Source organism: Tupaia chinensis, unplaced genomic scaffold (genome assembly GCF_000334495.1).
Source record: "Tupaia chinensis unplaced genomic scaffold, TupChi_1.0 Scaffold000062_1, whole genome shotgun sequence".
NCBI lineage: Eukaryota > Metazoa > Chordata > Mammalia > Scandentia > Tupaiidae > Tupaia > Tupaia belangeri.
Genome location: NW_006159520.1, coordinates 1,731,814 through 1,746,117, shown reverse-complemented (window position 1 = coordinate 1,746,117; position 14,304 = coordinate 1,731,814). Strand labels below are relative to the sequence as shown.

Below are 14,304 nucleotides of genomic sequence, written 5' to 3'. Positions count from 1 at the left end.
CCAAGGTTGTTCAACACATCACACTATTCCTGTCTTGCTACTTTTGTTTGCAAAGCCCACCTGCCCCTCCTTTTCAATTTTGTTCATCTTTCAAGTCCTGTATTTATTCTAGACTTTACCTTGTATGTTCAACTCATGTGCCTTGCCAGAACTATAGTCTTGTTTGTATATTTATTTTACCTCTCCATCTTGACTATAGACTCCTTAAACACTTGACTCATTTGATAGATACCCATAACTGTAGAATTTTAAAACTGCATTATTTTATTATAGATGCTAAAACTGGTATGAAGATTGTCAATGCTCTAGCAATTAAACTGAGTATAGGAACTAATGCAATGATTGTAGTGTAATAAAATTGAATGCTTCCTCTGTACCTGGCATGATTGTAAATTACTTACATATATTAACTTATTTGACAGTGGCACCATCCTTCATGGCTTTTTCTTTCATATCCCATATCTAACTCATCCAATGTTCTTGGCTGTTTTCAAAACAGAGCTGGGGGAACCAGCAGTTAGCGTAATGGCTATGTCGCTGGACTCCCACGTAGTCGACCGTGGTTCGTGTCCCGGACCCGGTGGCTTAAAACTCATGCCGGGCACGTGTGCGTGCGTGCCCAAGATCCCGAGAGGAGAATGGAGGAGAAGGGATTGCGGCGTGACCATCCCCCCTGGGGGGTGATTTCTCGCTTTCTGTCTCTATGTCTCTCTCTGTCTGTCTGGCGAGCGCACACGCCCTACAGTGAAAATCTCTCAAAAAAAAAAAAAAAGGAAAAAAACAGAGCTGGAATCCTCTCACTTTTCACCAAATTCACCATCCTGGTAGTAGGCCCTATCATCTCTCTACTGGATAATTGCAATAGTTTTCTAACATATGTGTGTTCTCAAACTGCATAGTGTAATCATTGAAAATTTTTAAATCTCACCTTATGTTCAAAATCCTGTAAGTTCCATACTACCCTACATGATCTTCCTCCTTTCACCATATCCTCATCTCCTATTACTGTCTATCTTGGTCACTCTACTCCAGTAGCCCTGACCATCATGTTCTTCCACAAACACACAATCCACCAAGAGCCTTAGATCTAGTATTTTTGTCCTGCCTGGAGCACATGGCCAGTATTACAATCAGTTAACTCTTTCATTCAAGTCAGCTCAACTTTCAAAATGTCATTAAGGACTACTCTGATTTCTATTTAATTAGAACATTTGTCCTTCCACTTCTCTTGAATCCCCTTAATCTCCAGTTTTTTGGGTTTTTTTTTTCCTGTAGCATTCTCTTTCTTTTTTTTTTTTTTTTTTAAAGAGGTTTCTGCTTTAGGGCACTCTGTGTAGGGGTGGGGCTGTGAGAGGGAAAAAGCCAAAACCAATATGAGCCTGGAGGCCATTTAAATCCGGGTTAGCCCTGCTTTTAAAAATTACCACAGCTCTGGGGCTCCTCTTTGCATCTAGACACCACAGAGTAGAAGGGCAGAGGAGATGTCCTTTAAAGAGCTAAAGTGTGCAGTTATTTCTAGGGAGTGGCTCGGAGACTTGGTAGCCTTGTCAGTCCCCAGGTGTTTCAAAATTGGCAGCATATGCGACGTTGACCATCTTACCAAAATAAATCCAGTGCCATCAGGTTTAGGCTCTACCACACGGACCTTGCCCTACCCCGGCGGCTTCAGCGCCCTCACTTAGGTAGTTAGGCCGTGCCTAAACGTCACTCTTCTCTGGGCCAGGACGTCCCCACACAGGAACTCGGCGCCCCTGCGGTATATCCTCACAACCAGGCGCTCTGCAGAGGCCATAGGCGCCTCAGCGACAGCGCGCAGACGGCATCGGAGCGTACATCCGGGCGAGGCCTCGCGGCGTCACGCAGCGGCGGGCACGCACGCGCTCTGCGCCCACCATGAGGGTCGCGGCTCTGATCAGGTAACGCGGTGCCGTGCCACCTCCCTCCTCCCCGGCCAGCCTCTCGTCCCTTCCTGCCGCCGCTGGCGCCAAAAGACGGTGTCTACCAGAGCCTCGCGCCCGGGGCTCGGCGGCTCGGCGGCCTCTCCGAGCCACCGGGAGAGGAGGAGCCTTCGAGCTATTGCTCGGGCCGCTAGCCCCTCTGTCCTGGGCTTGTGCTTCTCCTTGCTGACCGTCACAGCTCCTCTGGTCTTCGGGCCCTCAAATTTGATTCTCCTGGGAAAGGTTAAAAAGTGCTGACGCCTGAGTCCCGTGGCCAGAGGCGCTGGTTTGTTATCTCCCGTGCGCCCAGCGTCAGCGTTTCAGGAACTACAAGGGGCCATGAAGTTTGAGAGCCACTTCTTGATTCCAGTCTCTCACTTAATAACCTCGCCTTCTTCCTAGTCTTTGTCCTTTTGTAGAGTTCCCTTGAGACCTGTGTCTGCCCTTTTAGGCCCCGCCTCCTCCACGTAGGCCACCCCTTCACCTTCTCCCACGTGTGCAGCTCTAGGACTGATGTGGACTATTCATGAAATCCTTGTGTTTCTGTTTTGTGACTCAAGTACAGAGAAGGGGAATCTCGTCCTTCCTGGTGGAGACGGAATTGTGCCAATTTTATGCTAGATCCAGTTGTTGCTTGACTGCTAATCAGTTATTAGAATGACCTTATGGTAATATACTCTGTATTTAGAAAGGAGTTTGAAATCGTTAGTAACCAGTATGTCCAGTCTAAGTGTTTCTGTTCACAATCTATTAACAGAGGCAACAGGGAACACACTGGCAACATTAAAAACGGTTTAACTATACATATTTGTTTCATGAAATTAGAAACTAGAGAGAGATAAGGATATCTTAAGCTTAATAGAAAATATTTATTATGCAAAACTGAACTGCCTGTGTTTCAAAATGTTTTTGCACCAAGTAAACTGGTACTTTAATTTCATTTTACCATAAAGTTTTTGAAGTCCACTTGTGCATTGCAAGGATGCTTTTACCTTTGTGAGCACAATGGAGATTACTTAAATTTATTAATTCAGTGTGTAGGTAATTTTTTTTTAAATCCAAGATAATTTATATAGGCTGACAATGTTGACCTATTAATATCTCTTAATGGGACATTGCAGTCCCATGACTGGAATATTCCAATTCCTTCTACTTCAATGCAGTTTTTAGGAGACTAGGCTATAATGTCACAATAATTACTACTATTTAGTAAATTTAATCTGTAAAGTGAATGATTAAGCTTTAACCATTATGATAGTTAACCATTAAGAATTAAAAGTAGCCCAGGAAATCCATAATTCATATCAACGTTCAGCTTGCCAGTTGTTGAATAATAAAAGCAATACACACCAACTGAAAGTTTTAAAGTATTAGGAAGGGGGGCCATGTAGGAGTCCATCACAGGTTAAGGGGATGGACTCCCAAATGGCCAACCGCAGTTCAAGTCCTGGACCTGGGAGCTTGACATTTTCTTGCTCTTGCTCTTTCTGGTAAGCACACATGCCCTGTATCAAATATAAAATAATAATAAAATAAGATAATTATTTTTAATGAAGGTATTGGGAAGATAGGAAAAAAGATTGATGTAGTCCATTTCAGTAATAGTGTATATAGTATTAATATACTAAATATAAATGTTTATATTAACATATATTCCATAAATGTATAAATAACAGATTATTATATACTATAAAAATTGTATTCTAAGACCAATGCTGTAAATATGACTATATAGCACATATATACTTATATATACATAATTATGTATTTTACATATGTATACACAATATATTTAAACCTGTACACAGGGAATCTATTTGCAGTTCATATGTGTCTACACATGACAGATATGTGATAAAAATGGATGTTTTAGACAATAAGTGAACTCAAGATTCTTACATAATCTTTAGATCATAACATTATGGAGAGGATTATTTAGGGAGCCATTCTCTAATTTGATGATGAAGCATGTAAACTGAAGCACATTGAAAAATTTACTTCAGTATCCCAAAGTTGAAAACTAAATCTGATTTCAACCAACATGTACACTTACACATCATGGAGTTCTGTGAGTTGAGTGAAGTGCTTAGCATATCCCAAGCTTGTTTGAAAATCTTTTGTTTTCAGATTACAATACTTGGTTTACATTTGTTTTAGGGTTCAATGCTTGGTTAACATTTTGTTGGTTGTAGGTGTTCCATAGAACACATTTTGGGAAATACTATTTCAAAACTGTATTTGAAATACAGATACAACTTTTTTTTTAATTTTTAAAATAATTTTATTACATTATTATATATTATATATGTTATATATATGCCTTGTTATATACATATTTAGTGTCATCATATATATGGTGTATATGTGTGTGTATACTCTTGTATATATGATAATGGCTGAAATACTAATAGTGTTGATTTTTTTTTTTTGGAAAGATTTTTGCTATAGGGCAAAGGTGCTCACTGGAGAGATGGAGAGACAGAAGGTGAGAAATCACCCTCCAGGGGGAATGGCTACAATGCAGTCTCTTTGCCATTCTCTAGGGATGTTGGGCTCACTCTATTTTTTAGAATTATTTAATTTTATTTATTCATTTATTTTAATTTGACCATAGAGAGACAGAAAAAGAGGGAAAGTGAGAAAGCAAGCCACCAAGTCCAGGACTCAAACCATAGTTGGCCATGTGGAAGTGTCCAGCGCCTTAACCACGCTGGCACTTGCTGGGCCCATCATGGAAAGTTTCATCTAAGGAGTATATAGGTGTTTAGCTAGGATATAAGTTTACATTATTTTTTATTTGAAAGCACTTTCTATATTAAGTAAAGCCTTAATATACAAACAATCATAAACCTAAATGTTAACTTTCTTTTTTTTTGGAGAGATTTTTGCTATAGGGCACATGTGCTTGCCAGAAAGACAGAGAGAGAGACAGAGAGACAGAAAGTAAGAAATCATCCCCCCAGGGGGGATGGCCACACCGCAATCCCTTCTCTTCCATTTTCCTCTCGGGATCCTGGGCACACGGCGTGAATTTAAGCCACCGAGTCCAAGACTTGAACCGTGGCCAACTACATGGGAGTCCAGTGACATAGCCATTATGCTAACTGCTGGTCCCAATGTTAACTTTCTTTGCTTAGCATGTGTTTTGTAGCCAGTGAAACAGAATAGAAAATACAGGAATAAACCCCAAATCATAACTGATCTTTGACAAAGGGTACAAGACAATGCAGTGGAGAAAAGAAAGTCTTTCCAGCACATGGAAAAGGTGATGGATGATCTGGATATCCACCCGCAGAAAAGTGAAACTGGACCCCTATCTCTCAATATTAACAAGAATCAACTCAAAATGGATGAAAGGCTTTAAATGTAAAGCCTCAAACTGTAAAACTATTAGAAAATGGAGGGGAAACCCTTGAAGACGTTAGAGTAGGTAAAGATTTCTTACATAATACCCCTAAAGCATAGGCAATAATCCCAAAATAGACAAGTAGGGTTACTTCAAACTAAAAAACTTCCTCACAGCAAAGGAAGCAATTAGAGTGAAAAGGCAATCCTCACAATGGGAGAAAATATTTACAAATTATCCCTCAGATATTGATATCCAGAATATATAAGCAACTTGAGCAGCTCCCCTATAAAGAAAATGAATAATCCAATTAAAATATAGGCTAATGAGTTGAATAGGTAACTCTCCAGATGACCAAAAAGCTTATTTTAAAAAGGTCTCAAACTCTCTTGTCATAGGGAAATGCAAGGTAAAACTATAATGAGATATCATTTAACCCCAGTTAGAATGAGTAGGATCAAAACAGTAACAAAGTGCTGGCAAGGCTGTTGTACAAAGGGAAGACCCTTACAGTGTTGGTAGGAATGTGAATTAGTATACCCTCTGTAGAAAACATATGGAAGTGCCTCAAAAACCTACAAATAGAACTACCATATTGACTCAATAATCCCACTCCTTGGTATTTACCCAAAGGGCAGTAAAACACTCAGAAAGACATTTGTGCATACGTATTTGTTGCAGTATTCTTCACAGTTGTTAAAACATGGAACTAACCTGAGTGTCCAAAAACTTATGACGGATTGTAAAACTGTGGCACATACATACAATGGAATGTAACTCACCCATAAAATGTAGTAAGATTCTATCATTTAATTCAAAGTTGATAAATGTAGAAGAATTAATGTTGAACGATGTAAACCAGAGTTTGAAAGATACATGCCATGTATCTCCATATATTCAGTTCAATTTGTACTGAATAACTGCATTCTACAGCATAAATAGAAAGATCTGAAAATACAGAGAATGTAAGTATAGATTTTAGAGACTCTAAGGGAGGGGAGTGGATTAGTGAGTGTGTGGTAGAGGATGGGTGTGAGGTGCAAAGGGAAGAAACAATAGACAAAATGTACTGAATGTGAAGTTCTTTGTTGAAAAAAAATTAGTATAGTGACCAGCAGTTAACGTAATGGCTATTTCGCTGGACTCCCATATAGTTGACCACAGTTCAAGTCCCGAACTCAGTGGCTTAAACTCACGCCGGGCGTATGTGCATGCGTGACCAAGATTCCAAGAGGAGAATGGAAGAGAAGGGATTGTGGTGTGGCCATCCCCCCTGGGGGGGTGATTTCTCACTTTCTGTCTCTCTGTCTCTGTCTTTCTGCCAAGCGCACGTGCCCTATAGCAAAAAAAAAAAAACTCTCCCAAAAAAAAGAAAAGAAAAAAAATTAGTATATGTCATTATGGGGACTTTATATAAAATATGAAATCTGAAAATAAATATGTATTAAATCCTTTCACAGAGTTGAAAAAATGTTCTTTGTTATAACTATGTAATTTCATAAGTTTTTATGAGAGGCAATGTTAGACCTTTAGGTTCATTTATTTGGTTTGTTTATTGCTTAGAAATTAATGTGTTTGTGTGTGTGTGTGTGTGTGTGTGTGTGTGTTTTCATTCTAATATGAAACAGTCCCTTATGTATTCTGAAAAACTGACTAAATGATGTATTCCATTTTAGTATCAGTGATTGAGTTAGATGATAGCCAACAACCTGATACTGTATCATTTTACTTTTTTAGTGGTGGAAAGGACAGCTGTTACAATATGATGCAATGCATTGCTGCTGGGCATGAAATTGTTGCTTTAGCAAATCTAAGACCAGCTGAAAATGAAGGTAAGTGTATACCTCTATTGGGAAGTTCCCTGGAGACTGAAATTCCAATTTTGTACTGGCATTCTATTTTATGTAGTATGCAAAGGCAAAAAAGCAAAGTACATTTAGCATCAGTACGATACTATGTTCAGCATTAGAGTTTAGCATTGAATGTTTCACTTGCCTATCCTCTAATCCTCATAACAACTAGACAAAGGCATTATTAATCTTACTTTTTAATAGATAGAGCTACTGCAACTCAGTATTTTGTAAGTCTGTCCAGAGTAAAATAGCTTGCATAAACTTGCTGGGCTGAGACTGAATGCTCTTATTTCAGAGACCACTGCCATTCTACCAAACTATATTTCTAAGTTTTGCAAGTGATATACAAGTAGCTAAGATACAGTCTCATTTCTTAAGGAGTTTGAGAAGTAAGTCATATTGATGAATGATAATATATGAATCCTATTATTAAAATGATAGATTTTTAGCTATATTAGATCTAAGCCAAACATTGGACTCAAGAGAAGCATAAAGTGATATATTTCTACTTTTAATTTGTCTTAGGTGATATGGATATCTACATATAATCCACAGACCTGATTTTGTCTACTTTTTTTTTTGTTTTCTACCCAATGAAATTTCTCTAAGTATAATTTTTTTAAAAAGGAATATTTTCACCAATTTTGTTTTTATATTATTTTGTTATACCTATATAACCATATATGTTAATTGCTGAAAGGTAGTAGGGAGAAAAGATTAGCATTTGTTTAGCTTCATGTATTATTGCTTCTCCACATGGCTCTTCTAGTTAGAACTTTTCATCATCCTCTGTACTTAAGTCCTTTCCAGTTGCTGTGATTTTGCTGTACTGTTATTTTAGTATTTTAGGATGAATTAAGTGAACAGTATATGTGAAAACATTAGTCATAGTTTTTAGTAAAAAGTAGCACCCTGTAAATTTAGTTAAATCTATTAATAGCTCCAAATGTTTCCCTCCCTCCCTCTTTCTTTCCTTCCTTACTTCTGTTTTTCCATGTTCAAAACTGTTAGTCTACTGTACTTTTACTTTTATATCACCATACAGTTTTTTAGTCATTTTATCTTTGCTTTATCTCTTCATATACGTTGATTATAAGCTTTTTGAGAGGAAAGATAACATCTTCTGTCTTCTTTAATTGCTCCTCAGCACATGGGACAGCTCCATGGCTCTCATAGGAGATTCTCTTAAAGTTTATTGGCAGGCAGATGAATAATGAACCAAACTAAATTACCCTAGTGCAGTGAGCTGTTATTTTAGACAGATATGTAAATTTCCTTCCTTCTGTGATTAAGATCCAAGTGATACTGGAAGTGATGTGGAAAGATAGAGATTAGAAGTATTTCATTCTTGTAGAGGGTCAGAGGTAAATGCACACTCTAGGATTTTGTGCTGGGATTCTCATGATGAGTAATAGCTGGTGTTTTAAAAGGGAAGGTTTTTTTGAAAATGACCTTCTAGTACTGACTTTAAGAAAGAGAAAAGTCTTTGAGGGTGAGTGCAAACTATACATACCTTCTATGGTATAAAAAAAAAAAAAAAAAAAAAAAATAGAGACAGACTCTCCTTCCAAAAATATGCTGTTACTGAAGGAAAGAAATTCCGTTAGCCCTTGGATAGTCAGGCAGATGGGTCTTTTTTAAACATTTTATCTTGAAAGCATTAGTATTTATAAAGCAGATGCTTATATAAAAGATAATACATATATGGTATAATATAATATAATTTCCCTCCCTTGAGTTTCTATTTTGTATTCAGCTTTTCCACGTGAATTATTATTCTTCTTTTGTATGAATCATTAATGTATACTCTTCCTTGTACTCGTGGTTTGCTGGCAGGGTGGTTAAATGACAAGCAGAGTGTATTTTAATAGTTAAAATTTTAGTAGAATGGAGACGTTTGTTCAGAATATTGTTAACAAGAACAAAATCTAATAATAAGTGGAATTAGAATGTTATGAAGTAAAAATCTGGCAAAAATTATTAGAATCTTTACTAATTATTTTAGAAGAGATTAGATGTCCATGGGTTAGTAGATAGAGTTTAGTTAATTTTTGTTTAAAGTCATTTTTTTAAGTTGGGGATTATCGAATAATTCATTGACTAGTAGAGTTGATCCAAATGTAGAGCAGTGTTGTTTAAAGAGAATACAGGATCCTAGGTTTTATTTTATTTATTTATTTATTTTTGAGAGACTTTTGCTATAGTGCATGTGTGCTTGCCAGGGAGAGAGAGATAGAAAGTGAGAAATCACCCCCTGGGGGGGATGGCCATGCTGTAATCCCTTCTACTCCATTCTTCTCTCAAGATTTTGGGCACGCATGCACACACTTCTGTGAGTTTTAAGCCGTTAGGTCTAGGACTCCAACTGCGGTCAGTCGGCGGGAGTCCCGCAATGTAACCATTATGCTATCTGCTAGTCCCCAAATCCTGGGTTTTCAATGGATATTCTGGAAAGAAATTTATTTTCATCCGTGGGAATAATATGTACTTGTCATAAAATTTACAAAACTCTTTAAATTAGTAGTAGGTACTTTTGTGGTATGTTAATTGGCTGCTTCAGGCAGCATTGGAGACTTTGGTTTTATTTGCTGTCAGGCCATTATTACTGTGTAGCTTCCATTAATAAAAGTTACATTGTGGCTAGGACTAAATGGTGCTTTAAAGAAAAATTATCTTATAGATTTTTGAAGGCAGTAAAATATTTTAACTATTATGCTAACTTCAGAATTATTTTGTTAAGAAGCTCTAATTTCTTTGAATAAATAGATTTGATTCTATCAATATCCTTTAAAAATAATGTCAATACATTTAAAGATCCAGGTTGGGGGGCGTGTTCAGATGGTGGTACAGCAATAATGCAACCGGGCCCAACTGGGAAAGGTCCTGAGCTTGCATTTTGAGCCCTCTTGAATACACTAGGTGAATATTGTATGCTTATAATCTAGGCCAGCAGAGACTAGGGTTGGACTGCAGTGTGAGGATGCAGTTAGGATTGCTTTTCTCTCCCTGTGTTTCTCTGTCTGTCTCTCTCTCTCGTAGGAAGAAGTAAGTAAATAAAATAAGAAATGATTCTGTCTAACTTTGAGATGAGGGAAGACTGAATAAAGGCTTTTGGTTAACTTTGGCTATATCTCTACTTCCTACTCGGACTAAGAATAGACAGATTTATAATAATAATGTGAGTATCATTCTGAAGGAAGCCAATCTGCTGTGTAGGTTAAGAAACCTGGTGAGCCAAAACGGGATGGCATATGGCGACGGTTTTGATTGTTGAGGGGCACTTACATTATAATTTTTAATTCCCCTTGATAGACTATTTTCACAGTCAGTGGAAAGCCCGTACCTGCTTGGCATGTATACATACTTATACACATGAATATGTATATGTCAAACAAATTATTTTATAACCACTTTTTAACTTAATAGCATATTGTGAACATTTCCTATGTCATTAAATATTACTCAACGATAGCATTATCCATATGTCTTCCTTGGAACACACATACCACTGTGAAATGTCAGTGTTCTATAGATAGATAGACAAGTTTGGAAGAAAGTTTGTAATCTCTCTTGTTGGAGTACCCGAAGCCTAGGAAGAATTGCAGCAAGGAAAGTATTTTACCTACAATGATGTTGTGGAATCTTGTGACCACTAGTGATTGTGTTCCTGATTAGCTTCAGTTATCCCGTTTCTATTCAAATTTCTAACTACTTTAATGATATTGAATTTATATATGCTTATATGCTTTGTTAAGCATAAAATATACCAAGATATTTTCATTTTTTTGTTACAGATATCTGTCACTTAAATAAATACATAAATATGTATTTAGTAATGAAAAGTTTTTTTTGTCAAGTCTAGATAACTTCATGAATTGCTGAATTGCCTTGAAAAAATATTTATGCAATGAAACATTTAACTGAATAAACTGATCAATGTTTATTGGATACATTATTCTTCTCTTGAAATGTTTGTTGTATAAGGTTTTAGATTTTTATGTATAATTGTATTAGTAATTAGCAGTAATGATGATTAGAGCTGACAGGACCTAGATGCAACTGTAGACAAATATGCAATTCTTGTATTTTATTTCACTACATAAATGCAAAAATATAATACCGTAAGCTTTTTAATTGAATTTTATTTTTTTGAGAGAGATATTTTTGCTATAGAGTGCATGGACTTGCCGGAGAGACAGAGAGTTCCTTCTCCTCCAGTTTCTTCTCAGGATTTTGGGTGCACGTGCATATGCCGCCCAGCGTGAGTTTTACGCCACTGGGTCTAGTACTTGGACTGTGTTCGTTCAGCTATGTGGGAGTCTAGCAATGTAACCATTACGCCATTTCCTGGTCCCAGTATAGTAAGCTTTTAAGTTCACTGTTAACCAGTCCTCAGTAGTCGAGCACTAAAACCTAAATGGACTTTCAGATCTTTCATTTTCACTCTGAGTGATTATTTCACTTTAATTGTTGCAGTGGGGTCTGATGAACTGGACAGCTACATGTATCAGACAGTGGGTCATCATGCCATTGACTTGTATGCAGAAGCAATGGCTCTTCCCCTCTATCGCCGTACCATAAGAGGAAGGAGCTTGGATATTGGACAAGTATACACCATATGTGAAGGTGATGAGGTTGAAGATCTCTATGAGCTTTTGAAACTTGTTAAGGTATGCAGAGTGACCAATACATATGTTAAATGTAGTATGTAATTTAGTAAATTACATTTAATGAATTGTTTAGTAATAACCAATTTATAACTGTTGGTAGCCCATTTTAAAAGATTTTTGGTCTCTTTTGGGGGATAAAAAAGATTATGCATTCATATTACATGGAATTTAAAAATAAGAGTTTCGGTATAGTTTGACATTGAGGATTAACAAATATTATTTAATTGAGCTTTCTTTTCCTAAGGATATTGGAGCTGATGGCCTTTTGGTAATTTTTCCTACTTTTTGAATGCCTACTCTGTGCTTGACATGTAGTGTGAGGCTATGGAGATAGGTCAATGCACAGATCAGACAAAGGCCTGTTTTGATACTGCTCAATTTTATGTGGAAAGGGACAGACAATAAACAGATAGGATGCTTGGTGGTGAAGGGTACCACGAGGAAGAATGAAGCAGAATCAAGGTGATAGGAAGTGTCGGCAGAAGATAGCTGTGGGAGTGATGCTATATATAGAGGTCAAGTAAGACTTTTCTAATAAGGTGAAGATTAAGTAGACGTAAAATGAGAAGCTAAGACTTTCAAGAAGAGGTAGCATTAATAACTTAGGTCACGTATGTAAGAGTTTGGTAGCTATTATGCACTCTTGTTAATTTCTCTAGGCAGAAAATTTAGGAGAGGAAGTTTAGGGCTTATATATCTGATAGATACTATACTTAGTAAATGCTAATAAACTGAGGTGATTTTATTTTGAACAACTATCTTTACATTCTCATCAGTAGCCAATTATTTGAGTACAGTTTAAAGAGGAATTTTTAATCTAGGCAGCTACAGTTAATTCATATAAACCATATTTGATATAGGAATCTAAATCAGTATTTCTTAGATGGCTTAGTATTTTTTCACAAGGGAAAGGAAGATTTCTGTTCGTTGTTCCACTAAGAATTATTGCATTTCATCTTGCCACTCTTCAGAAATTTAGGTCATGAACTTCTGTCATGAAAATTTCCTAGTCTCAAATAGTTACTTCAATACTATAATTTTGATTATGATAAAAGCTTAATATCAGTTTAGGATTTTGATTAGAAAAATATATGAAACACTTAAATTATTTTAAAGTGTTCTTGATTAAGATTGTTTTTATTTGTATATCAGGACATTTTCATTTTATTTTAAGGTAAAACTGATGAGAACACAGTGGTGTTATATTTACAGTTTAGTTATGGATAGTATAATAAGTAAATAGTATTTATAAGACATCAGAAACCTGTTTTTCTCCTTCTGAGAAGAAACTTACTAATAACAATTTCGATTATCACAAAAGGGTAAAACATAAAATAATTTTTTCATGGTCATCTCCCCAGAAGGGTGCACTTAAGATCTTGACACTAGTCACTTTGAGGTGTGAAATATTAAGTGAAAATCTTGCATTTCTAAAATTTCTTGTTCAGGAACAAGAAGACTATACATTAAGTTTTTACTATAAACCACTATTACAGAATGATGAACTCACTAAAATAATTGGGTTACTTAAAAATAACAAATTTGATAACTTTGAAAAAGCTCTCTGTTAATCACCGTCCTCCAGGAAAGGGAAAGATAATAAATTGCTAATCAATTTAATTAAAAGTGGGCAGATTAGTATTAATAGTAATTAAGAAGAAATTTCCCTTTCAATCTGTGCTGTCTTTGGAGAAATAGATGCTTTGTCATTACCTTTATGGTAACCATCAGTTATGACATAAATTAATGCTAATATTAAATCTTAACATTTTCTGCTTTGCTAGTTCATACATGGTAATGATAACTGTAGTTGAAAGAGGTGTTTTCAAGTTGTTTGGGACTATATAGTTTCTTCTTTTCTTATGGAGAAATACTAATTTTACTATAGGATAGTTTAAGGACATAAATATCAGAAATTTATTGCTTTCTATGGAAGAAATTGAATAATGAGGATTTTATAGTTAAATGCATTTATGAAACACAGGTTTGAGGGTACCAATAAAGGTCTTACATATTTTAATGAATAGCTGAGTGATTATGGGATAAAAGAACCTAGAAAAGCTTTAATTTAAAAGCTAAAATTTTGACCAGCAGTTGGTGTGGTGGTTCAGATGCTGGACTACCACATGGCTGACTGAGGTATGAGTTCTGGACCTGGCAGCTTGCTTTTTCACTTTTGTGCTGACTCTTTGTGATGAACACATAGGCCTTATAACAAATTTTAAAATAATAACCATAACAAATACAATTAAATGAACATTTAAAAAAAAAAGCTTTAATTTGAGTTAGTCTTCACTAGCTCCAAGAAAAAGAGAGAACTATGTTTTTTTTTTAATTCTGTGACTATTAATGAAGTATTCAAAGTAGTTAGATTTGTTTTCATTTTGAACATTTATTTATAAAACTTTGCAGTTTTTTTGACTTTCACATATGTTATTCTGTTTTTGTAGCTCTATTCTTTTTCTAAATTTTAGATATAACTTTTAAGCAGGAGTTTT

At 36.0% G+C, this 14,304-nt stretch overlaps 1 protein-coding gene across 1 annotated transcript in view; it reads left to right on the top strand.

The window, feature by feature from the left end:
- The first annotated feature begins 1,874 nt into the window (after nt 1-1,874).
- DPH6 (diphthamine biosynthesis 6) overlaps nt 1,875-14,304 on the top strand; it is a 207,003-nt gene continuing 194,573 nt past the window's right edge. The window contains exons 1-3 of the mRNA XM_006141700.3: nt 1,875-1,916; nt 7,021-7,115; nt 11,613-11,806. Of these exons, the coding sequence (XP_006141762.1) occupies nt 1,894-1,916; nt 7,021-7,115; nt 11,613-11,806 (312 nt within the window). The 5' untranslated portion in view covers nt 1,875-1,893. The remainder of the gene's footprint in view (nt 1,917-7,020; nt 7,116-11,612; nt 11,807-14,304) is intronic.